The sequence below is a fragment of the Chiloscyllium plagiosum genome, unplaced genomic scaffold, assembly GCF_037043375.1.
Source record: "Chiloscyllium plagiosum isolate Xiang-an unplaced genomic scaffold, Cpla_swu_hap1 HiC_scaffold_22, whole genome shotgun sequence".
NCBI classification, from domain to species: domain Eukaryota; kingdom Metazoa; phylum Chordata; class Chondrichthyes; order Orectolobiformes; family Hemiscylliidae; genus Chiloscyllium; species Chiloscyllium plagiosum.
Genome location: NW_028270160.1, coordinates 34,729,603 through 34,757,331, shown reverse-complemented (window position 1 = coordinate 34,757,331; position 27,729 = coordinate 34,729,603). Strand labels below are relative to the sequence as shown.

General features: G+C 40.9%; 1 protein-coding gene across 2 annotated transcripts in view; it reads left to right on the top strand.

Annotated features, from left to right (window-relative positions):
* cunh10orf90 (chromosome unknown C10orf90 homolog) overlaps positions 1-27,729 on the top strand; it is a 201,701-nt gene that overhangs the window by 101,422 nt on the left and 72,550 nt on the right. For both annotated transcript variants that reach the window (XM_043712607.2, XM_043712608.2), the window contains exon 4: positions 24,999-25,078. In XM_043712607.2, coding sequence (XP_043568542.2) covers positions 24,999-25,078 — 80 coding nt within the window. The remainder of the gene's footprint in view (positions 1-24,998; positions 25,079-27,729) is intronic.

The window sequence follows — 27,729 nt, the reverse complement described above, 5'->3', positions numbered from 1 at the left end:
CACCATGTTTCAATCTCCTAAGGAATACTCAAAGCTACTAAAGGCTTACAGTGGAGCTTGAAGGCAATTAGCAAATTCAACATATTCACCCAAACCCCAGTGGAGGTGGTTGCAGCATAGGCTGACATTTTAACTTACCACAAGATTGAAGCAATAAGGCTGCTGAGAAGAAAAGGCCTTTTTAACTTTTCATTTGTGCTTTTATATTATTTCAGAATGTCTGAGAATTTGAGCAGAATTCAGATACTTTCAGACACTGAACAAAATTTAAATTGTTCAGCTTTTATTGTTCTGACATTTAGCATATTATTATTTGCATATTATAATTCTCAGTAACATACTTACTGTTAACTTCTTCACTGCTGTTTGTGTTCACGACTACTAGAAGTTTTAAATGACCAAGTAAACAAATATTGCATTGTTCTTCTCCTGCAAACATTAAAACAGTCCATTTACTTTAATGAGAATAGTAAATATTAAAAGGGTTGCAAACAACAACAATATTGAACATCCAGTTTATTGATTTCGATAACGTCCAACGACGCAGGAAATCTGACCAGAACTGCAGATGAACTATCTTTCAAATAATTTAAAGTCATCCTTGACGTCCATGTAATCCAGTAAACTGAAGTTCAGTTTAAAGTCTGGTCTGAAGATATTGACATTGCGCTGCTGTACAGAAGGAGAGCTGCTTTGTGCTCATAGCTGCTAAAATACTGGAATCCCCTACTCACAGACTGCCAAGAAACAACCCGCTCCTGCACAGGCCAGTGTCTTGGAGCTTTCTACTTGCTATCTGCTTTAGTCTCAGAGCTAAGAATGTACTTAGATGTAATGATTTTGGAACTTTAATCAATGCACAGTGGTATCAGACTATACTGGGGTATATCAGATACAGGACTATTATATGATTAGGATCTGGAATGGACTGCCTGCATGGGAGGATAAAGGAGGCTGAATCAGTTGGAGCTTCAAATATAATGAATGAGCTTCTGATGAGACAGCCTTCTATTGAGCCACTGTATTGTATCTTATATATGGTGCACACTACTGTCACTGCATATTACTGGTGGAGGGAATGAATATTTAAGGTAGTGGATGGGGCTATGTTATACTTTAGACTTAAGTGGATGTGCATAGGTTTGGAGGGTATGGGGACCACTGAGTGAAGTGGTATGGATTGGCATGAGTTGGCATGAATGGGCCATAAAGAGTTGATGGGGATGGGGTGTTGAGGGCTGGAAGGCTTCATGTGTAAAACAGTATAATTAGGACAAAGTCCGAGAGTGCTGAATGGATCCTTATTTCAGCCCACCTCAAAATTCACTAGCCTTTGTGGCTGAACCTGGCAAGCATGATTCCAACCTGTACCCATTTAGTGCTTTCCCTCCTAACGTTTAGGAACTTCATCCCAAGGTGGGTGCAATCGGCTGGAAATCTCCTTGGGAGCAATAATGCCATTATTTCAGGTTGATCAGAACTGATCATTAAGTCAATGTCCAAGTTCCTCCTGTGTACACAAAGGTTTCCCAATGAAAATTTACCTTAAATACAATCAATCATATTTAAAACAATAGAGTCTGTTTACTTATCCTTCTGCCACTTGAAAAGGTTTTCTTCCCTTACAATACATGACATATAAACTATCAAAAAAGTTCACAAATTTGAACACATTCTTTGACTCTGTCACTGCATAAGGAAACAATGCCAGCTTCTCCAATCTCTCCATATAACTGAAGTCTGCCATCCCTGGTCCCAGTTTAGTAAGTCTCTTCTGCACTCTCTCGAAGGCATTAGCATCCTTTCTATTTAATGGTGTCCAGAACTGACTGGGCTCCTTAGCAGGGTTACACAAAGGTTTGACAAAACTTACTTGTAATTATTCTCAATTAATGAAATCAGGGAGCCATGTGCTTCTTTAACTACATTGTCTTTCCATTTTCAAAATTTAATGTGCGTATATCTGCAAGAGTCTCTGATCCTGCAACCTTATGGTCATATCACTCCGTTATCCTGCCAGAATCCATCAAGACGTAATACTCTACATTAAATTTGATCTGCCATAGTTCTATTCATTTCACCTGTCTGCATGTGTTGTGCTGAAGTCTGTTTGTATCTGTCTTATAGATACTATATTTCTGAGTTCCATATTATCTACAAATCTGGAAATTAAACATTGCATATCCATGTTCAGATCATAAACATACAAGTACAAGAGCAATTGTCCTACAGTTAATCTACGGGTACTCATTGCATACCTCCCTCGAGACTGAAGAGTAACTGTTCATCATTAATCACACTTTTTCTCCATTTAGTAAACTTTGTATCCATATTGTAACTGTCCCTTTAATCCTGTGGTACTTTGTTAGGGGCATTTTGAAAGTCCATGCATATATCAACTGCACTATGCTCATCAAGGCTTACCATTATTTTATCAAAATGACTTGCTTCTAACAATTTCATGTCATTTTTCATTTATTTGCCATATTTCTCAAATTGTCAATTATGTTTTCCCTGGCCTATTGGGCTGAATCCTCTTGAGGCAGTACGTATCCCAACGGCAGGACGAGGAGTGAGTGGGACTCCTGTGTGGAGTTGGAATGACTGGCCATGTCCGATCATGTGGTGGTCACCAATAAGATATGCACAAGGCAATAGCAAATCCAATTGGTTGGGAGGAACAGGCATGAGGTCACCGGCCCTGCAATTACTGCACAGTGGCCAAAGGTCTGGCGTCTTATTTAACTGGCTCCCAAAGAGGTATGTAATCCCTGCCGGTCAGCAGCATTTTGTTTCTGTTTGGGAGTCAGATTATGAACTTGAACTGCTGCCAACCCTCTCTTTGACTGCCACATTTGAATTGCTGGACACTTTCCCTCAGTCACCTTTGACCTTTCCATTAATTCCCTTGACCTATCCTCCTGTGATTCTCAAGCCACTCATCATTATCTGTCATCAAATCTCTGTCAACTCGCCCCATCACCCTTGACCTGGTAATCCGCATGTGCAACCCTCCATCTATCACCTTTGACTTGCTTTCAGTTATCCTTGACTCTCCCTGCCTCACCATTGACTTTCAGTCTGTTGGTCAGCTCCCTCACTTTGCCCTCCAACATCCTTCTTTTGGATTAATATAACTTAATCTTTTTTCTGTGAACTGGCATGCCATGACCTCTCCAAAAGTAAATCTCAATGCTCGACAGATCAACCTCTTGTCTGTTAGTCCCTTGACAAACTTCCCTTAATGGAGAAAGTGAGGTCTGCAGATGCTGGAGATCAGAGCTGAAAATGTGTTGCTGGAAAAGCGCAGCAGGTCAGGCAGCATCCAGGGAACAGGAGAATCGACGTTTCGGGCATTCCTGAAGAAGGGCTCATGCCCGAAACATCGATTCTCCTGTTCCCTGGATGCTGCCTGACCTGCTGCGCTTTTCCAGCAACACATTTTCAGCAAACTTCCCTTAATGTCAGTGATGGCAAAATGTTTACAAGCAATAAGTAGAATCAATTGAAACAAGAAAAGGAGCAACTACTGACTTCAAATCCACCAGAAATACAATCTTGCCTGCTGAGGCTGCTTGGATTGACTGCAGAAAAGCTCTGCCAAGAACTCAAAGATCATTATTATCTATTTACCATTCAAAAGGGAATTGATATAGACCAGATGAAAGTGGAGGCGCATTCACAACCATTCATCAAGAAGGATATTATCACCACACCTGCTGAATCTCATTACTGGAAAGGAAAGTCTAGTACATTAAAAATCCAGTTCAAATGTGTCGAATAACATGACCTTAAATTTTCATGATGTGATTGTGATGGTGCAGTTTTGACTTTCACTCCTGCCAATCATTCCCCAGAAGTAAATCAATTCAATCCACAAGTAATTTCTTAATTATTCCAAGCACTACTATTCAAGACAACAATTCACACAATTGGACTTTATACAATGGAACTGGGATCTATTCTTCAATTTTGGCTTTCAGTGAACCCACTGGATGGAAAACTAAATTCATTTCCAGTAAGAGAGTTTGAATAGCCTTTCTATCTCTTAAGATGGTTGTGGACTTGGACTCACAGCAATGTCTATCTCTGGTCTCTTTTGTGAAGTTAAAGCTCCAGTCTGATCCAGGAGCTTCTGATCTGAGTTTCATTTTCAGACTCCTTATTACAAACTTACATATGGGTTTCCCTTATTATGGTTAGCACTGCTGCCTCACAGCGCCTGTAGACCCGGGTTCAATTCCCGCCTCAGGCGACTGACTGTGTGGAGTTTGCACGTTCTCCCCGTGTCTGCGTGGGTTTCCTCCGGGTGCTCCGGTTTCCTCCCACAGTCCAAAAGATGTGCAGGGTCAGGTGAATTGGCCATGCTAAATTGCCCGTAGTGTTAGGTAAAGGGTAAATGTAGGGGTATGGGTGGGTTTCGCTTCGGCGGGTCGGTGTGGACTTGTTGGGCCGAAGGGCCTGTTTCTACACTGTAATGTAATCTAATAATCTTTCAAATTCCAGCACTCTGAATAAATGTGCCTCCACCTTGTTACAATGAAAAAATGATTTTCACCTCTACCCTTTTCTTTCCTTTCCTAGTACTTTTCTTTCAGATCTGAAGAGGAAATCCTGGGGCATTCTCAGCTATCCATCTGTTGCCTTGGCTATCTGCCTTCCTCTCACTCTCTGATATCCTTTTGCCTCACCATTTTCTCAAATGACATGAAAATTGCCTCCACGTCCTTTTCCTCAAACTTTGGTTGGGCCTGTGAAATTTAAATATTTCCTTACTCGGCCTCAAATTATGACTGATATTCTCCCAACCAAGGCTTATATCAGTATGTAATGTCTCTTGTTTCACCTGCACCATTTTAAGCTTATACTCATAACTTCTGTTTTCTCAATGCACTTTAAATTCTAGTTTCTGCAGTTTGATTTCATGTTTTTTTAAAATCCATCCCCTTTCTTCAAAGATTTCTGCCATCTCTAATTTCTTAGGGGTTGGTTTGGTGTTGGTTAGCTCAGTTGGCCGGATGGCAGGTTTGTAATGCAGAGTGATGCAAACAGTATGGGTTCAATTCCTAGACTGGCTGATATTACCATGAGGGGCTTTCCTTTTCAACCTCTCCCCTCACCTCAGATTAAGGCACTACCAATTGTCTCTCCTTATGAGATAATGTCATGTCTTAAATGCAGTTTAGACCCTGATGTTTTCCTTCACATATTTTATGTACTAATACCATACCTAAATCCTTGTTGTTTCTGCTCCAATTCCAATCCCAGACACACACGCCCCTAAACTTTACCATAGTTTATTGGGGAAGCACACTTGGAAATCAAGCCCTGTTCTCCCTGGATTTGTCCATAAAGTTAGAATTCTCAAAGTAAGAAAGAATAGGCCAGGCTTGTGTGCTGAACAATAATTATTATTTATTACAAGTAATTAGGCTCTAGCTACAGGTAGACAGTTAGAAACCTTCGGCATCTAAGAGTAATAATTAAAACTCTACTTCCCCTTAAACTCCCCCTTACACACACACAGACAGATGGAGGGGAAAAGTAAAAGAAAGTCCAGTAGACTTTGTACACAAATTCTGTTGAATCAGTTCTTGTTGAGCCAAAAGTTCCTTCCTGGCTTCCCTTTCCAAATACTTCTATTGGTTTAAAAAAGGCACACAATAGCTGGTTCAATTGTAAAATGTCTCTGAATTATCATTCAGAGCAACTGCTGAAGGAAAACTTAACTTTTTTTTCAGGTTTAAAGTGAGTTTTGACTGCAGAGAACAAAGAATTTAATACTTCCGTGCTTATGGAGATCAAGTTCCTCTTCTGTAAATTGTTCCCAGTTCTAAGCTGTTCAGTTACCTAACAACCAAGAATGCAGCCATTGGCAGCAAAAAGCCTCTGTCACTAGTCCATAGACCAAGCAACATAGGTTGCTACCTAGCTTCATCTGTATACAACACTTCGGATCCTATTCATCTTGATCTCTTCAATTACTGCTTGTTCAAACAGCTTTTATGACACTTGCTTGACAAAACATGTTGCCATTCTTTCAAAACATTGATTTTAAAACAGTTCTTCCTCATTTTTATTATAAAAAGCACAAAATTAAATTAACACTGTCCTTATAATGGTTACATTACAATTACACGTTTGCTTGAATTCATGGAGCTAGTGGGAGGGAATTCAATTAGAATAAGTCATACAGGCACAAACACTGCTTGGGCACTTATGTTCCTGTCTACGCAAGTGAAATATCCGCCTGTCAATTTGATGGTGCCATAGTGTGTTAAGGGCAGAAGGTGACTTGTGGAGAGAGCTGGGTGTTTGAATGGCATCAAGGCCGCGTAATAGAAGTTAGCAAATTATGGATATTTTCACCTTTATGCATCTATAAAACATTGTCTTCTGCCATACCAACGACTGTTCACTCCATCGGCCAGCTCCTCCCAGAACATTAACAAGACCGGTTTTTGTGCAAGGAAGCCAGCAGCCTTAAAGAAACCAACTTTCCTTTCCTGCATATCCTGGAGTAAAGCCTCCAAATTAGAGTTGTAGAGTTATAGAGATGTACAGCACAGAAATAGATATCCTAACCTGATCTAGTCTCATTTGCCAGCATGTAGCCCATATCTGTCTAAAACCTTCCTGTTCATATACCCCTCTAGATGCCTTTTAAATGTTGAAATTGTACCAGCCTCCACCACTTCCTCTGGCAATTCGTTCCACCCTGTGCGTGAAAAGAATTGCCCCCTAGGTCCCCTTTAAAGTTTTCCCCTGTCACCCTAAACCTATGATTCCTAGTTCTGGACTCTCCTATCCCAGTGAAAAGACCTTGTCTATTTGCCCTATCGATGCCCCTCATGATTTTATGAACCTCTATAAGGCCACCCTCAGCTTCCGACGCTCCAGAAAATACAGTCCCAGCCTATTCAGCCTCTCCCTATAGCTCATATCCTCCAACTCTGGCAACATCCTTCTAAATCTTTTCTGAACCCTTTCAAATTTCACAACATAACATCCTAAAAAAACAAAATAAAGAAATCTTCAATTGCAAACATAAAGTCTTTAAATATTTCATCGTGCAGTTGTCCAGTGATTACAAGAAACGAACTTTAAATAGCTACCGACTGGCTGACTATCTTGCCATGGACATGCATTTGTGGTGCAGCAGCCAATTTATGTATGCTCTTCAGGAGTCACCTCAGTGCATATGTGAGAGGGTGGCACAGTTCCTTGTGGCTGAGAAAAAGATAAAATCATTTTAATGCTGATAGAGCCTCATCTCTGCAGGCAAAGCAAATTGATCTGTGTTGGGATTAATTACATTAATCCAATAAAAATTGGATCCTTTCTAAAAATCCTAATTAAACATCCTCAACTCGATAGACTTTAGAGGACATAAAAGTAAAACAAAGACCTGTGGATACTGGAAATCTAAAATAAAAATAGAAAGGGCTGGAGAAATTAAGGAGCTCTGGCACCATCTATAGAGAGAGAAGGACAGAGTTAATGTTTTGAGCCCAGTGACAGTGGGTCACTGGACTTGAAATGTTAACTCTGTTTATTTGTTCACAGATTCTGCCAGACCTGCTGACTTTTTCTAGCACGTCTTGTTTTTGCTTTAAAGTTCATGATGGACAACATTCTCTGAGATTGCCTTAATACAATCCATGGTGATTTGTGGTGGTTTAGAGAGAAAATCACTACTAATTTATATCTGTTCTCTACTGCCATACAAAGGGACATTGCAACGGGGAGATGCAATCCCTCCATGATTCAGGTCCTTGCCCATTCTTGGTTAACTGGCTACCCAGTAACATGAAAATATTGAGTGGAAATAAATTGAAGATTACACAATCAGAGGAATACAAGGCTGTTCTAAAAGGCATCATTTATGGGTCGAGAGTGTGGATCTGGAAAAGCACAGCAGGTCAGGCAGCATCCAAGGAGCAGGAAAAGCAACGTTTCAGGCATAAGCCCTTCATCAGGAATTTAGCTGAAGACCTTCGTGGCAGAGGAAATGACCCGAGAGAGAGACTCACTGAGATCCTTGTAGAGAGAGGAGGAGAACTTCTTCAAGGTATGATTTGGAGATGCCAGTGTTGGACTGGGATGTACAAAGTTAAAAATCACACAACACCAGGTTATAGTCCAACAGGTTTAATTGGACGCACACTAGCTTTCGGAGCGTCGCTCCTTCATCAGGTGGTAGTGGAGGGCTCAATCCTACACACAGAATTTATAGCAAAGATTTACAGTGTGATGTAACTGAAATTATACATTGAAAAATTGATTTTCTGTTAAGCCTTTCATTTGTTAAAATACCGTGATAGTTTCACTTCTTTCATGTGTAAATCACAAAATCTTTTTTTTAAAAAGTTGTATTCTCGGGTTAGCTGTTAACAATGGTGATAGCTAGACAATATGTTGAAGGTTTTGGCCCCCTGTGTTCTCTGCCTATGCCATGATGTTTAGATTGATTCTAATCTAAAAAGTGAGATAACAGAGTTTTACATGAATTCATGCAGTTTTTGAGCTCAGAGTTCTACATGAATGCATGCAGTTTTTGAGCAAAGTACAATGTAACCCTAAAAGTACAAATTCACCCCATAAAATATATGTATGCATGTGAGTCTTTGTCTGTCTGTGTGTGTGTGTCTGTCTGGGTTGGGGACTGTGAGTGTGAGAAAGTGTATGTGTGTGTGTAGTGAGTGCAGAGTGTCTTAAGTCTATGAGGGGGTGCATTAGTGAGTGTGGGAGTGTGTGTGGTCTGTAAGGGTGTGTGTGGGTGTCCGTGTGCGCGTCTGTGTATATGAGTGTCCGTGTGTATAGGAGTGCCTGTGTGTGTGTGAGAGTGTGTGTGTGTAGGAGTATCTGTGTGTATGTATAGTGCAATGGTGGTCACCTGTAATGTGACATGAACCCAAGGTCCCAGTTGAGGCCCTCCCTATGGGTACCATAGTCAAGGTAGGCATCCTTGGAAGACTCTTTGCTGTAGGGTTGAAGTCAACTAGGAAAAAGTGAGCTCTGCAAATGCTGGAGATAAGCGTCAAGAGTGTGGTGCTTGAAAATCACAGCAGCATCCGAGAAGCAGGAGAATCAATGTTTCGGGCATAAGCACATCATCAGGAGATGGCATAATTTATAGCCAAAACTGAAATATTGTATTAAAAATACTACTCCATAAATTAACTATATTTTATAAGTATTAGAGAGGTTGCATTTCTGGCCAGAAAGATAAAATGTCTTTTCAAAATATCTGCTTTTAGAGACATTTACTCTTGAGTTACTTTGTAGTTTTGATTAGCGGCTTCAGTTTTCATTATGCTAATGAATGATGTGATGAATCTCACAATAATTTTTGTTGCTAAGCGACAGATTTTATGATGCTCAGAAATGTTTACCAAGGCATCACATGAGTGACTAAGTTTCTTAGCTTGCAACAAAAACCTTGTAAAAAAAATTATCAGCAAATTTTTAAAAATACATTTTGAACATAAATTAACAAGTAAACAATACTTTGTAAGTGCAGATTGAGTTGAAAATGTCTGAGAAAATGATTACAGCATCAATAACATTATGTTAGAGCTCAGAATTCACGGTTAGAATATGAATTTCTTACATCATGCTAGTTCAATTTTAAAACTACATTCAGCATAGAAGGTAAAATTAAAATGGTTACTTTGCTTTTTGAAAACATCCATTATAAACGAATATATTTGTGACTGCTGCATTATAAATTCAATTGCAATTCATGATATTTTCTGAACCCTAAAATTGCATTACCATCACGTACTTTACCCTTGTGTAGCTAATATTCAATGCAGCAAATTCCACCTCTCAATAGAGATAGAGAACTATCTCTCTGACCTTACTTTGCTGTCATGGAAAACAGTTAATACAGCAATCATGATCTCTTCAGCAGACCTTTTATAAGACCCAAACCTTCTGAAACTGTTCATTAGAATTTCCAAAGCACTGTCTGAAATGCTGCACTGGACATTTTATGAAATTCAGAACAGAGATGATGGCTGATTACCGGAGCATAACTCTCATTTTATTGGCAGAAATTGCTAGAAATCCCCTGCACACTTTAAGACTAGCATGAAAACAATTCTGTGCAGTTTTGACTACTGAAATGAAACAAATGCAGCTCCTTATACAAACCTCACAACTCAGCTGCCAATTAATCTTACATCTGGGGAAAACTGCACTGACTCCCCATTTATCAAATTATTTTTAGTTGATACATTGTGCTAGAGATTGATATTCTTGAGGTTCATCTGAAATATCCAGAAAATCAATGGTGTTATTTGAAGTGTAAGCTTAATCTACTGGGAGATTCCAGACATTACTTTTACTTGATTTGACTGAACGTTTGACTGTTGTAAAAGGCATGAAGCCACTGACTTCCACTTTCTGAACATTTATAACAGCACATACCTTATTTTGTACCAGTTAGTTGTTTGCATGTAACTCAAAGTACAGAAAGGAAAATTAAAGCCATGTCAAATTCTATTACCGATTTCTGTACTATAATAATAGGTATCAGTGGAGTGTACTTGAAGAGTTTCATGTACACCTCAGCTTCAATCTTCAAGCTGTTATTTAATTTTGATTATTTTTAATAACACACATTAAATTGCACATTGATATTGCAGAGACTAGAATTGTTTTGGGACACAGGGGGATATATTTGCTGCAGCATGGTTAAGACTTCCATCTGCCAAAATTCTAAATATTTTGCTTAGTACAATGAAAAAAGCTGTGGGAGGAATTTTCTCATTTTTGGAAGTATGGGGTAAGTGCCTTGTGGTGACTAACATAATACCTCACTATCAAGAAAGCTCGCCATACCTCTCACCAATCAGATAATTGAGAGCTGACTGGAAAGATAAAGCATGTTACTCAAAAATCACAGGCCTTGATACTGGTGTCCCAGGTCAACAGATTCTGCTGACCACAGTTTCTGGATCCTAAACACTCCTGTCAAGGCCTATTCTTTGGGGTCAAAAAGATTGGCACTGGAAAAGCACAGCAGGTCAGGCAGCATCGGAGGATCAGGAAAGTTGACTTTTTGGGCATAAGCCCTTTATCAGGAATATGAAGGGTTTATGTGCAAAACGCTCGCTCTCCTGCTCCTTGGATGCTGCCTGACCTGCTTTTCCAGCATCATTCTTTCAACTCTGACTCTCCAGCATCTGCAGTCCTCACTTTTGCCTACATGTCAAAGGCAAATCCTTTTTATACTCTTCTTGAGGGGAGATGGCTGTGGGAGAGGAAGATCTGAGGATCATAGGTAAGGGCAGGGGTTTGGCTAACTGAGACAACTCTCTTGCCCCCCCCCCCCCCCCCCCCCCCCCCGTTCAAGCTACTATTTGCCATCACATTAGGGCAATAACAAGCATGCATTGCCCACCACCTGAAAGGAGGCCACCCTGGTTTCCCAGTGAGGGGAAGGCCGAGAAGGCTGGTAATCAGGGAGGTGGCAAGTTGAGGCCTGCAGTGCCTATTAATTAACCAACTAATGGTCTTAATCTGTGGTGGGTTGAGAAAGTCACCCAGAATCTATTTAGTGATGTGGCAAGAAACATGTGAGTTCCTCCCCAGGGCCAACTCTCCCCAATATTTCTCAGTCTTGTCACCTCCAGGGAGGGGAAAATTGCATCCCATGTTGCTAATACCATTCAAGGGCTACCTTTCTCATGAAAAATACTTTTCAGAAAACTTCAGGAAAATCCCATAAATCAGAATATCAAAGTCACATGAGTTTCTGATATTAAAAGTCAATGCTTTACTATGTATTAAACACCCTATCTCTGCTATTTAGATGGAGATATTAACCAGCTTCCTCTAAGATGTGGTTACACATTGCAACTTTGAGAGCATGTGTATGTACTGAATGCAAGTTAACCTTTACTTTAAGTGAAAATGAATGATCCTTCTCCTTTCCACTACTGTGGTTTATGTGTGCTGTATACCTATTTTTATTAATGTTTCTGATTACTACTCCCTTTGGCTCAACCACTAACTGTTCTGTTATTTCTTCTGTTTCCACCCAATCACAGAGAATCTCTTCCAGTTACTGAACACTAAATATATATCTACACCAGTAGGCGAGAGGCAAAGAGAGTTCATAATAGGGCAGGAAGGCAGGGGTGAAAAGCCTGTTGGCCTTCCTACTGTAGCCTCCCTCCACCCGCTCCACCTCAATTAAGTCCCATTGCCTATTGGAGACTCCCATCAACTGAAAGGAAGAGACTTGATGGAAGAACCCCTGCCTTTTTAAAATAGCTCCTCACTACCAGTGTGCCAGAGGTGCTCTGATTTATACAGGAGATCTCACTCTGCTTCTCTGTGCTCTGGGTTCCAGTGATGATCCTCCTCCTAAGGCCCTTCTGCCAACAGTATATTAGATTGGGATTTAATCCTATCAAGGCTCCCAGAAATTCCTGGTGGATGGGTCCACTCCCATGACCTTTAAATTCTGCCTATTAATTCTGTTTCTTCCTTCGCATGTGTTGTCTGATCTGATGAACATATCCAGCAATTTCTGTTTTTGATTTCGTATTAAGCATTTCCAAAACAAGGTAAAGCCAATAACTAGCCCAACAATTTCCCTTAAGCATAATTTCCCAGACTTTGTGTTCTCAGTATGAAATTTGTTGGCCAAAATACATATTGAAAATTCAAGCTTGTCTAAGACTGAATTTAAGTGGTTGAGAAAATCATATATAGGAAAAGGATGAAACTTTCATTGGGAGTGCAAATTTGGAAAATGGCCATTTAAAAAAAGCGCAATTCTATTTCTGTGTTGGTTAGGTTTTGAATGAGCTAAAATCAGACTCTTTATTTCAGTGCCATGCACTGCTGTCCACTGAACATTCCTATTATTCATTTCAGTCAATTTTGTGACCTCTTTGAATTAAATTTTTAATGACACGTCCAGGAAAAGGAACAAATGCATAGTGAAGGAGGCAATCAAGGATGAAGAAACCAAAACAAGGTTGAAGTACATGAGGAAGTACTGATTGATTACCAACTTGTATTTTATAACCTTGAAGATGTTAGGTGCAAGAGGAAGTAGGAATTTAAGTTGTGAAGTCCCAGGAAAGAGTCAGAGAATCATGATTGGAAATTTGATTAAGAAGAAAATTTAGATTATAAACCTTACATTTTGTGCCACCTATATAGAGAAAACTAATAATTTTAATAGATTTCAATCATTTTGTCAATAAAGCACGTACAGAGGGAATTAGGCACAAAATCTGTTTGTAGGAAAAGATTTTCAAGTCTGTTGCATATTGTTAAATGTGGATTATCCATATTGAATAGATTGGAGAGGTTGATAAAATGTGTGCCAACTAAATCTTACTGCATGAGAGAGATGAAGTGCTTATGTTTCAGTGTCCATAAATCTGATTAAAACATTGGCATTTCCTGCACGTAATGCTTATGCTGGAGTTTCTTTTCCTGTCCTTCGAGCCACTATTTTTGCCAACAGCACTTTTTTGCCTTTTTTTTCATATTTGTTACCTATCTGATTTCAAATCTATCCATTTGCTCAGTCTATTATGTATCTATTCATCCAATATGTTTCTGTTCCATTCCCTTAAGGGTGATTAATATTGCAAGTGTCAGTAAGTGTGCTTGTGAATGTGATTATTCGGAATTCTCTTACTTTGTGTGATATTTCACTGTGTTGCCATAAATTTAACAGAATCCTGTTTACAATAATAAAACTGAATGTGAGTAGTTGGTTTTTATCCCTGGGTTATTTATACTCCAGTCTTGACTAATTGTATAAATGCACTGAATGTTAGTATCCAATCTAATGACAGAAGACATAGATTCATTCAGCATCATCTAGGACAAGATTGATTACAATTAATGGTCCACCATCTCCACCATCCTTGCACTTAGTGTATTATCTATAACATGCACTGCAGTAACTCTCAAATGTATATTTGACAATAAAAGCATGCAGTGCTGAGAAGGTGTTGCTGGAAAAGCACAGCAGGTCAGGCAGCATCTGAGGAGCAGGAAAATTGACGTTTCGGGTTGGAGCCCTTCATCAGGAATGAGGCAGGGAGCCTCAGGGGTGGAGAGATGAAAGGGAGGGGAACTGGAGCTGGGAAGAAGGTGGCTGAGAGTGCAATAGGTGGATGGAGGTGGGGATAAAGGTGATAGGTCGGAGAGGAAGGTGAGACGGAAGATTGACAGGTGGGACAGGTCATGAGGGCAGTGCTGAGCTGCAAGGTTGGAACTGGGATAAGGTTGGGGGAGGGGAAATGACGAAACTAGTGAAGTCCACAATGATGCCCTGGGGTTAAAGGGTCCCGATGCAGAAGATAAGGTGTTCTTCCTCCAGGCGTCAGGTGGTGAGGAAGTGGTGATAGAGGAGGCCCAGGACCCGCATGTCCTCGGCAGAGCGGGAGGCAGAGTTGAAATGTTCGGCCACAGGTTGGTGGGGTTGATTGGTGCGGGTATCCTGGAGATGTTCTCTAAAGCACTCTGCGAGAAGGTGTCCAGTCTCCCCAATGTAAAGGAGACAGCATTGGGAGCAATGGATACTATTAATGACTTGTGTAGAAGTGCAGGCGAAACTTTGATGGATGTAGAAGGCTCCTTTGGGGTCTTGGACAGACGTAAGGGAGGAGGTGTGGGGCAGGTATTGCAATTCTTGCAGGGGCAGGGGAAGGTGGCTTGTTATGGGGTGTGGACCTGACCAGGTGGTCACGGAGGGAATGGTCTTTGCAGAAAGCGGATAGGGGTGAGGAGGGAAATATATCCCTGGTGGTAGGGCCCATTTGTAGGTGGCAGAAATGTTGGCAGATGATGCAATTTGTGTGGAGGTTGGTGGGGTAGAAGGTGAGGAGCGGGGGTGTTCTGTCCTTGTTGCGGTTGGAGGGGTGAGGTTGGAGGGTGGAGGTGCAGGATGTGGATGAGATGCATTGGAGGGCATCTTCAACCATCCTGGAGGGGAAATTTTTGTCTTTAAAGAAGGAGGCCATCTGGTGTGTTCTGTGGTGGAACCGGTCCTTCTGGGAGCAGATACGGCAGAAGCGGAGGAATTGGCAATACGGGATGGCATTTTTGCAGGAGGTAGGGTGGGAGGAGGTATAATCCAGGTAGCTGTGGGAGTTGGTGGATTTGTAAAAAATGTCAGTGTTGAGTCGGTCCACGTGGATGGAGATGGAGAGGTCTAGTAAGTGGGGGTGAGGTGTCCGAGATCGTCCAGGTAAATTTAAGGTCGGTGATGTATGTGTTAGTGAAGTTGATGAACTGCTCCGATGCAGTCATCAATGTAGCAGAGGAAGAGGTGGGGAGTGGTGCCGGTGTAACTCCAGAAGATGGACTGTTCTACAAAGCCGACAAAGAGACAGGCATAGCTGGGGCCCATGCAGGTGCTCATGGCTACCCTTTTTGTCTGGAGGAGGTAGGAAGATTGGAAGGAGAAATTGTTGAGGGTGAGTACCAGTTCAGCCAAATGAATAAGAGTGTCAGTGGAAGGGTATTGTTGGGGACGTCGGGAGAGGAAGAAATGGAGGGCTTGGAGGCCTGGTCATGGCAGATGGAGGTGCAGAGGGACCGAATGTCCATGGTGAAGATGAGGCATTTGGGTCCGGGGAAATGGAAGTCTTGGGGGAGGTAGAAGACGTGGGTGGTGTCCCGAACGTATGTAGGGAGTTCCTGGACTAGGGGGGGATAGGACAGTATCGAGGTAGTTGGAGCTGAGTTTGGTGGGGCAGGAGCAGGCTGAGATGATAGGTTGGCCAGAGTAGTCAGGCTTGTGGATCTTGGGTAGGTGTTAGAATTGGGTGGTGCGGGGTTCCTGAACTATGAGGTTGGAAGCTGTGGGTGGGAGATCCCCTGAGGTGATGAGGTTGTGTATGGTTTGGGAGATGATGGTTTGGTGATGGGGGGTGAGGTCATAGTCGAGCGGGCAGTAAGAGGAGGTGTCTTCAAGTTGGTGCCTGGCTTCAGCGGTGTAGAGGTCAGTGCACCAAACTACCACTGCACCCCCTTTGTCCGCTGGTTTGATGGTGAGATTAGGGTTGGAGCAGAGGGAGTGGAGGGCTGTGTTTTGTGAGGGTGAGAGGTTGGCGTGGGTGAGGCAGTTGGACAGGTTGAGGTAGTTGATGTCATGATGGAAGTTTGAAATGAAGAGGTCAAGTGCGGTAGCAGGCCAGCATGGGGTATCCAGGTGAATGGAGTGTGTTGAGGGTGGGAGAAGGGGTCCTCGGTGGGTGGGCGGGTGCCTTGGTTGTAAAGGTAGGCACGGAGGTGGAGGCAGTGGAAGAAACGTTCAAGGTTGCAGCGTGTGTCGAACTCATTAATCTGGGACCGTAGAGGGATAAAGGTGAGGCCTCAGTGAGGGGGAGGTCTGGGGAATGGTGAAGTCATGGCAGGAATGGGAGCTAGGATCTGGAGTGAGGCTGGAGTTTGAGGTGGGATGGGAGCTGGGACCTGGAATGGGGCTGGAGTTTTGAGGTGGGATGGGAGCTAGGACCTGGAGTGGGGCTGGTGTTCAATGTGGGATGGGAGCTATGACCTGGAGTGGGGCTGGGGTTTCAGGTGGGATTGGAGCTAGGACCTGGAGTGGGGCTGGAGTTCGAGGTGGGATTGGAGCTAGGACCTGGAGTGGGGCTGAAGTTTGAGGTGGGATTGGAGCTAGGACCTGGAGTGGGGCTAGAGTTCGAGGTGGGGGCAGAGACAGTGGCTTGAGGGGGCATGGTTCTGGGCTCAGTAGTGATGTCACCAAAGTAGATGACCCTTACAAAAGGTGTGGAAGTGGTTCTTATGGTTAAGTTAACAGGGCCGGAAATGACGTCACGGGCTCCAGCCCGAAACTGTTGATTTTCCTGTTCCTCCGATGCTGTCTTACCTGCTGTGCTTTTCCAGCAACACGCTCTCAACTTTGATCTCCAGCGTCTGCAGACCTCACTGTCTCCGAATAAAAGCATGCAACCTGTATCGACTAAAATTATAAGGGCATTAGATGCATGGCAACATTATTGCGTCCTGTTCCCCTCCAAGTCATGTGCCATCCAGTCTTGGGCTTCTATTGCTATTCCCTGAGTGTAGCAGGATCACAATCCTGGAACTCCTGAATTAACAACATTATGAGAGTACCTTCATCACATGGATTGTGGTAATTCAGGAAGAAGGTTCATTACCTTCCAAAGTGTAACCTGCGCTGGCTGATAAATGCAGGTCTTGCCATTAATGCCCAGATCATGAGAATGAATGAATCAAAAATAACATTTCTTGTGATCACTGTTGTCCAGAACTAGTGACAAGGATTAGAAACAGGACAAAGCAATTTGGCTCTTTAGCCTGCAGTGTTATTCAATAAGAACACAGTTGAGTTGATTGTGGCCTCAATTCCACCTTCCTGTCTATGCCATAACCCTTGACTCCCTTGTTAATCAAAAATCTAACTCCACTATGAATACATTCAATGACACAACCCTGAATTCCTCAGACTAATCTCTCTCAGAGAGAAAAGAACATCTCATCTCAGTCTTAAATGGGAGACCCACAGTTTTGTGCAATATCTCCTAGTTCTATATCCCACTTAAGGCCATCCATTAGGTCATCCAAAACTCTGTTGCATGTATCTTAACTTGCAAGTCCCTTTTCTATCACACCCTCTACTCAGTAGCTTACATTGGCTCCCAGTCACACAATATCTTGATTTTAAAATTGCTATCCTTGTTTTCAAATCTCTCCAAGGCCTAATCCAACCCTATCTGTGCAATCTCCTCCCATCCCACAATCCTTAGAAATGTCTGTGCTCCACTAATCCTGGCCTCTAGTGCACCCAGTTATATTTGCTCCTCCATTAGCAATGGAGTTACCAACATCCCAAGCTCTGAAATGCCCTCCCTAACCCTCTCTGCTTATCTGCTTATTTTCCTTCATTAAAACAGTCCTTAAACCTACTTCTTTGACCAAGACTTTTGTCATTTGATTTATATCCCCTGACCATCACATAGTTTTTAAATGCTCCTGTTAACATTTTATGACATTAAAGGCAGTATATAAATACAAATTGTTGTCATACCTTTACATTCTATGCAAACCGAGATCGATAATATGATTTTCAGCAGGTAGAAACCCCAAGCATGATGAAGCAATCAAAGTAGAGGTTTTCATAATTCCCCTGTGCATTGCTACAATGTGCCTGGAATCTGTGGTACTCAGAGCCCATAAACCCATATGGGTTAAGCATGATTAGGACTGAAATCTTATCTAAATTTGAGAATTATTTCACAATGTACTTGGAGCACTTGAATAGTGCTTCTACAAACTCAGTAGCTGTGTGTTATTGTTTTCAAAATGGTTGGGTCCTTAACTTCACTCGAGTGACTTGTGAGCAGTATTTTGTTTGCTTGTAACTATTCCTTAAGATAATTAAATTTTGCTGTTCATTTTTAGCAGTAAATATTTTAATATTCTAAAGCTGGGCGACAATTCCTTTTCCTAAAGCAATGTAAATATTTTCTGAACAACTTGTACTGAAATGTTATTCCTCACCTCCCATCAGATGGGGTCTGAACCTAGGCCTTCTGGTTCAGAGGTAGGGACACTACCATTGCACTACAAAAGCCTCATAAGTAAAGGTGCCATAAATCCAGAGGACCATCGGACTCATTAGAGAGAGTGAGAGAGATGACTGGAGGAGAATTTAACCTGAGGGTCACTACACCTCCGGTGGATGGCAAAGTTGAAAAGGCAGGACCTTCCCAGTAAGCACAGCCAGGGCAGGCAGTGCACCTGCACTTTTGGTGTCAATCTGTATTGCAAACCAGATGTTCAGCCAACTGAGCTACTGACCCCCCTGACCCATATTTTATGTTAAGACTAACAGCTCTTGTTAATGTGCTGACAATCAATGATATTGTCCTTGACAAGTGAAAACCAACGAATGTTAATTTGCTGATCTTAAATCATGGAATAAAATGAACTTCTTGCTGTGTCCTAATTTTCTTGCTCTCACGATCACAACATGCTTGTCTATGTTGTCAGAAAGCTAGTCCCTTCTTTCAAAGAACTGTTCCTTTTCTCAAGGATACTGTGCCCTTCATTTCTTTTCAGAGGGGTTGTAAACATCTCCTGGCTCCGAGGTGACTAGTTTGATACAGAGATGAAAAAGGATTTTGAGAGTCCTTTTGTTTATATGTAAACAGATGAGACTTCAGGCCAAAGTGGTCATGTTTTAGAAGTGAGCTGTATAATTAAAGGGGAGTGGTCAGCTCTCTAGCTGAGCAGTTCAGTCCAGAACTAGTTAGAAGTTCAGCTGTGTGGAAACAGGCTCTCTCTCTCTCCTTCTGCCCTTCTAACGTCACCCTGTAAGCATTTGTTCCATTTTTACTGTTTTTTTAAGGGGGGTTTGCTTATCGGGACTGTTGTGTATATTCAGAACAGTATAATTAAGTCTAGTTAAAATAGACTGAGTTCTGTAGGGGCTCTTTATTCTGGTCTTTGTGTTTCATTGTGTAATTTTGTGAATACATTTTTGTATGTTTTAAAACCTAGTAGTCAACCTAGCTAACTTACTCCGGGTAATTTTCTCTGTACACTTTCTGAAACAAATTGCAAAGTTATGGTCTGGGCTGCCTGCTTAAGAATGTTTTGAGTGGTCTGGCCTAGTCCATAACAATGGAAATTTGATGTTGAACAAAGTATAAGCTGTACAATATAGCATTAGAATTAGATATTATCTTACATTATATCGTTAAAAAATGTATTTCATAACACAGTGGCACATTTTAAGGATATGCCAAAGCAAAATACAAACAACTAAATAGCTTTGAATCATTGGCATTATTATTATGTAGGAAAATGTGAAGTAGAACACATTTAATGATAGTTTTATTGTCTTGTATATAAAATTTATTTAAGAAGTATCAGAATAATATCTTCGGTATTTATATTGTTTTATTAGCCTTTTCTTTTTTAAATACACTTACCTTTGTTTGCCTTCAGCAGTCAAGTGTAATTAATTCAGGCATTATCTTGGATCTTCATCAGTTGTAGTAAATTTGTAGTACAGCAGACAAAGAAGTGAGATAGAAGTGCTAAACATCTTACATCAATCTCTCTTTCACTACAGTAAAGACAGATTATAATTCTCAAGCTTCTTTAATATACAAAGAAGTTGACTATTTGAACTTTCATTTACATTTTGGAATGTAAACGAATGATGCTTTAGATAGATATGTACAGACTAAATATTGTTCCATTGATTTTTGTTTTTCAGAATTGGTAAGGCTACTTAGAATTCTTGCTGAGTTAGATGCATTTAGTATTTTAGTGAAACGCTATATATGTAATAAATGTTACGGATAACAATTAATGTTTTTAACTTTAAATAATGTATCCATTGTTACTAGGTATGGCTGTTTGCTTGTTTCATTTGTTTAATGATGTTTAGATATCTATTTACAATGAACAAGTCCTTCACAGGTACTTTATTGACAAATTAGCCTAATCTAAGATAGGAATCTAAGATAAAATAAAGAGCTGCAGATGCTGGAAATCTGAAACAAAAACAAAAATTACTGGAGAATCCCAACAGGTGTGGCAGTACTTGTGGAAATAAAGTAGAAAACAGATTTCTGAAGGAAGTCACTGAAGCTGGAACATTAACTTGATGTTTCCTGACTTGCTGAGAGAGATAAAATGATCACAGGGAAAGGGAGTTAGTGAGAAAAGGGTTGGTGCAATTGCACGGGCGAGGGGATAACCAAGAAGCAAATGTAGCACATCATTTAGTGACTTTATAACCCAACCACTGCAATCCCATATTATTCCTGACTTTTCAAGTCAATTGGCTTCACTGGGCATGATAACAAGTGTGAGAGTTGATTTCAACTCCATTATTTAAAGGGACATTCACAACATGAAATCTGACAGACTCTGGAGTTGGGAACCGAATTAATTGATAGAATGGATTGCATGCATTCAAATGTTCCAACTTGTCTTACTGATGCCTGATCAATGTGAAGTCAGGTGTTACAAGGATCCTCAGGGTGATATTGTTCAATATCGATCAGAGGAAGAAACCTGCCAGTGAACTGAAAGGTATGGTTAGGCATTATTAATGAGGAGGGAGTGTGGTTCCACATTCATGGACTCTGAATTGAAGTGTTTTAATAACCTCAGAAGGATGGGAAAAGTGAGTACAATGGCACCTTCAACTATATTCCAATATGTGTAAACACTTAGCTCCTCATTCTGCCTTCTCAAACTTCAAAACATCATTCGTCATATCAGTTTACTTTACTGATACACCCATCCCTTTCTATGCATTTGCTTACAATGCCTTCTGTCTATCCACCACTGACACATTCATGTTTATGCAATGTAATTCCTGGCCTTCATCGTTCCCCTCAATAAATGCTCTTTGTTCGTCCATTCTAATATGCCGCTACTCTCGCTTGGCAGACTCTTCTCTCCCTTGCTACAAATGAGTACATGAAGGTGAGAGAGAGGCACCAGATCTGGACCTCTAGCCATCTCACAATCAACAACTATAGAAGAAGTTGTGCTGGACATTAGCAAACTCTTGGCATGCTTGACTGCTGGAAAAGGGATCCTCACACAGTGATAGAATTAAAGATCAGAGAATTCAATGCACACATCACTGACTAGTGTTGACTTGATTAAACAGGCTGTGAAATATGTTCGGGTGTCTAATGAGCAGTTAAAGCATTCTCATTTTGGCAGTTCTAATTCAAGTCTTTAATCTCCAATAAAGCCATACGGCAATCTGTAGGAAGTTGTGGGTGAGAACAATGGTGACTTCTCAGAGAATGTCTCAGACTCTGTTGGTACACCATGCAAACCAGACACTAGCTAGATTTTCACCTGGCAATTTGCACATCAAAATTGAGCAAGAGAAGATGGTGGAGATACGAAGAACACTGGATAATCTATGTCAGAGGCAACAGGATAATCCAAGTTCTGCACATCTGAATGTAGATGCTGTTCCTCAGGGATCATCAATGAAGTGGATACTGCTACAGCAACCTCATAGGATATACAATGTACTGTTGTATTGTACATGCTTGCAGAGAGATTAGAAGAATCCATTTAAACAGGAGTGCTCTGATATCACAAGTTTTTGTGATGATGTCTCTATCTCTGAAAAGAATAGCCATCTACATAGAACATCACACACCTCAATCAAACAACTGCAATTAGACCACCATCAATGGCAGTCACACCACAAGTGGTATTTAAAATATGAATGTCTTACCTGCTAATTAGAGAGTTGTTATGTTTTTTCCTTTGGATAGACCTGCTAGGCAGTGACAGGCTTTAACCAGGATCGGTAATCTCAGGTTCAAAAATTCTGCAACCTTAAGGGCTGTTGACTGCCTGAAGCCAACAACTGTGTATTGCTTGCTACTGTCACTGGGGAGCAGTGACATAGGCTGGCAATACACTAACATAAGGCCCACAATTGCCAAGGGGCCCAAACCATAGATGAATGATTTTACAGGGTGGAAGTTGCAAGACGGATTGAGTCATAGAATAGCCGAAGAGAATGGGTAGCAAAGGGCATGACAGCTGCTCAGAGAGGCAACCAACCCCTGATGGCAGGTCCTTCAATCATCCACTAAGTGTTCTGAGCAAAGGACCCTGGCTCGGAGCCAACAAGCAATAGTATCAGCATTGTTTATTGGCATTCTCATATCACAAATCCCTCACCCACCATTGCTGATGAATACCAATGTCAGTGGGATAAGACCCTGGAGTGGACATTTTTTGCTGGAACCTCCCTCTCTCCTGACTGTTAAATGGAACTTTATCTCCCCATAACCACCATCCCACCACCCATCTTGCTTCAGGGTAGGAAATTAAATATCACCCTATGAATGGTACCATTATTTTAACTAGAAATCTTGGCACTCTGGCCTTGGTCATCTCATCAATCCATAACAATGTGCTGTGTAGTTTATTGTCAGCATGGAAATAGAACTGGGCTATAATAGAGTTAAAACAGGACATGGAAGTGGGGACTAGGCTCAATGCCAACTCCTCCACTGCCAATCTGTGCCCCCTAAGCAGTAATCTGGCCCAATTACCAAATTTGTCACTGCTTTTGTTGGGGGTCCCTCAGCCTCCAAAACCAGATGCCAAGACCTTCTTAGCAATCACAGCACAAACTTGAACAGCCTGCATCAATCACTGCTGAAGACACAGAGCCATGAGGGTTACAAAAATAGAAGTGCCAGAAGATAGAGAAAGAAAGGGTGTGTGAAAATTTGTACTTGCATAAAGATATTGACATGGGTATATTGCTCAATGTTAGAATCTTAAGTTGCCATTTTAGTTTTCAGCCATATAAATAAATTTTGTTTCCACATTAGTTTCCTGTTATCTTTTTCATTTCTGCTGAAAAGTAAGACAAAAGTTGACACCAAGCAATGGTACCTGTGAATCTGATGCTTAGTTATTTGCAGGATTGCTTTGTGTTCGGAGATGGGAAGAAGAGCACTTTATCTGATTTATGGATGGATGGAATCTTGCACCAATGAATGTGTCCTGTGCAGCAATGTACAATCTCATTGGTGCCTTGGCTGCATCACATTTCACCTAAGAATTATTTAGTGAGGTTCTATGCCAATGTTCCTCAAACTCTTCTCTGTTGTGACTCGATTCTAGTGGTTCACACTTTGTCTGACCACTAAGTGAGAGTTGCAGGAATGGGAGAGAGTGGTTGAGCTGGTTATGGGTTAACCCAACAGAAAAACTGAACAAATGAGACATACTGTTACTGATTCGTCTTGATACCTCAAAATACACTCCCAAATACTTCATTTCCAAATATTACTGGATTTATTCCATGATTTATTGGTACAGGCTACCTTAGCTTTGCAGGTTACAGTGCAGGTGTAGATCCAGGTTCCTTTTGAATGAATTGAGTTTTCTGCTTAACTACCAAACTGGGTAGCAAATTCCAAACAGCCTTGGTGAAACGGTATCTCCTTATGTTCTGTCTAATCTTTCTACTTGTCATCCTAAATCTGTGTACCCATATAAATGACCTCTCCTTTTTTGAGATTTGTCTCAATTTCTCTGCACTTGCTCGCCTATGGAGGTGGAATATTTATTTTTATTGAACATGGAAGAATGTTCGTTCTTTTCTGTAATTAACAATGTGCTAATGAAATTATATTCTCAGAAATCGGATTTCAAAGTCAGCTGTCTTTGGGATTTCATTAATTAGTCACTGAACATGAAGACTCCCACATTCTCTTTTTTTTCCATTGAAGTAAGAGATTTTACCCTCAAGCAAATAGACTGGCTAATTCTGTTTCACATATGTTCCTGAGCTGTTTACTAAGAGGTGGGTAAACTAGCTGTCAGTGTACCCTCTGTTTCTTTTCCCTCCTGCTTCTTGCAGCTTGACTGTAACCATATGGCAATTCAAATTAGTCTTAAATTGATGCAGACAGTATACTGATACGTCAGCATGCTGCACCATCCGAATATCAAGACATTGCATTACGGTATATTTGGTCACTATTTCTATTTTAATTTTTGAATCTGTTATAGCAGTTCTTGACTCCGGCTACTGTGCTGCCATTTGTCAAATTCTCTGTTCATTCATGTATACAAACGTAACATTGGGTTATCTATGAAATACATCTCTATTAGCCCTGCATTAGTATGAAATCAAAAACATTTCAGTGGTTTTACCGTTCCCTAAATATAAGACAATTTTCCTCATTGATCAATAGTCCCTTGAAAACCTAGTTCAGTAAGTGTAGACACATTAGAATGCAAATGTAAAGTCAAAGATGAAAACGTGTGTTTGACTCAAGAACCCATTCAGCTTCTTTTAATAACTTAAACAGAAACAAAGCATATCATGTTTTGCTCTTAATGCTACTACGTATTCAAAGTTTATTTTGTAGAATAGCAAATTAAGTTATTCTTACACTTCTAAATAAAACTTGGAAAACTGCACCTATTATATCTTTCAGCTTTGTCAGAAGAAACTGGGAATAACACAAAAACATGTTTCTTTATTCGACACTCCCATTTCAGAGCACCAAGATCTGAGGTAAAAGCTAAATAAGAAATTATTAGCTCATAAAATAAAACATTGCAATTATTATCTGTAAAACTTTTAAATTTGTGACCTTGTGACTAACTTGATGATGCTGTATTATAATGTATAAATAAAAGGTAACTAATAGAACAGTAACAAGCCATTTTGTTTTAAATTGCTGACTTGCTTCTGGTGATATGTTCCAATTTTCAGTGGTTTGGGTGGTGATCACTCATGCTGGAAAAAGTCAGCAGCCTCAATAATATATTAAAAGAATAGGTCATATCAAATGTTTTACACAAGACAGTTTTCTTGTTATTTAGTACTGCAGTAGGGATGGGGTTGGTTAGCTCTGTCGGCTGCACAGTTGGCTTGCAATTCGGAGTGATGCCAACAGTGTGTGTTCAATTCCTGTACTGGCTGAAGGTACCATGAAGGACTCTCCTTAACTTTTCTCTTTGCTGGAGGCATGTTGACTCTCAGATTAAACCACCACCAGTCATCTCTTTCTATTGAGAGAGTAGTTCTATGGTCTGGTGAGACTATAGCAATTTTACCTTTGGATTGAAGGATAGCGGTGTATTTTACTAGCACCTTGATAACTTTGGAGGGGAAAGTGGGAGGGCTAATATGGATGACAGAGGAATGTGCTGGGAGAGAAAATAAATCAATTCCCACTTCCATCGCATATTGCCAGAGTTGTTGCCAACTGAAGAAAATATATGTGTAGTGGGATACTACCCTCCTCCCACCACCCCACCTCCCTACTGTTTATTGGTATAGAGAGATTGCCATGTTAACCCTGTGCAAGACCCCTCCTTATTGGACACTCCAGAGACCACAGATGGGCCCTGTGACTAAGGCACTGCCACTAAAATAAGAAACCCTTCCCCTCAAACCACTCATCACCACACTTGATTGCCAGGGTCTGCCTGACATGCTGAAAATGTGTTGCTGGAAAAGCGCAGCAGGTCAGGCAGCATCCAAGAAGCAGGAGGAGCCTATCCTGCCCTAGCTTGCTGAAAAAGCTTTGTCTTTTGAAGGTGCCTCAGTATGTAGGTACACTTTTCCCACTCCTGCAACTTTGGCAATGCAACCACTAATGTTGGTGTAGTTAGGAAGAAGGCTGAGCAGCTGGCCCAATGATTCACTGGGCAGTTTTGAAAGGCAGCCTATCATCCTCTATTGGATATTGGTTCTGCCACCAGCAAATACCATGCCAGGTCCTTCCACCTCTTTGTGCAGGGTTCAGTGCTATCAAACAGCTCAAGCAGTTCAGTCCAGAGAGTCACTGTATGGCAAGAAAAGGAAACAAGGAAGTAAAAACAGAAAATTCTCAAAATACTCAACATGTTTAACAGTGTCTGTGGGTAGAGAAACAGTTTTCAGATTTATTGTTTCAGATTGTGATTTTTCATCAGTTCTGAAACATGAAATGTTAACTCTGTTTATCTTTCCACAGATACTATCAGACCTGCTAAGTGTTCCTAGAATTTTCATTTTTATTTCAGATTTTTAGCATCCACAGAATTTTGCTTAGAGGAATAAAAATTGAGAATAAAAAAGAGCTACAGAGAGAGGCCAAATAGGCTGGGGCTGTCTTCCCTGGAATGTCAGCGGCTGAGGCGTGACCTTATAGAGGTTTATAAAATTATGAGGGACATGGATAAGGTAAATAGACAAGGTCTTTTCCCTGGGATGGGGGAGTCCAGAACTACAGGGCATACGTTTAGGGTGAAAGGGGAGAGATATAAAAGGGACCAAAGGAGCAACTTTTTCATGCAGAGGGTGGTGCTTTATGGAATGAGCCGCCAGAGGAAGTGGTGGAGGCTGGTACAATTACAACATTTAAAAGGCATCTGGATGGGTATATGAATAGGAAGAGATATGGGCCAAATGCTGTCAAATGGAAGTGAATTAATTTAGGATATCTGCTTGGCATGGACAAGTTGGACCAAAGGGTCTGTTTCCATGCTATACATCTCTATGAGAAAGTGTCAAATCACTGTGTGAAATGTGTTTCCTTTGGTAAAATCCACAGTTCTCAGTGAGGAGTTGTGACTATTTTCAAGACTCGTAATGGGATCAGAGTGAGAATATGTATGGGAAGCACTAGACTACCTCCAACCAGAGACGGTTTATGCCTATATGCAGGGGCTCACAAGAGGTAATGATTACCCTTTCATGGCAACTGAGTACAGCAGAAGGCTAACAATAGTCCATGAACTGGATATACCAATTCCTGTGGGAATTCCTGTGAGAGTTTGTAAGGAAAACAGCCTCTACGTATCCAATGACAACACATGTTTATATTTTCCATGAGATAATTTAAAGCAGAGGAATTGCTTTAGCTTTAAAAGCAGATACTTTTAGGCATCTTTTCTACCATTAAGTATATACTACAACTAGGAGGCAATAAAGTGAAGCTGTAGAGATGAGTACTACATCCAAATTGGAAATCTGATATGATTCAAATGGAGCAATACTTCAAAATTGTGTTCCAATGAAATTTACTTGTTGGTTTTAAAAAAAGTGACAGTGTGGATCCATGGAGGGCCAATTTGTGTTTCTTTCCAAAGTTATGCGTTTGTGTTTTGTATGTTGGAAGTGAATTACTATCTGCAGGAATTGCCAGCACACTCATCCCCAGCGACTTAGTAAAT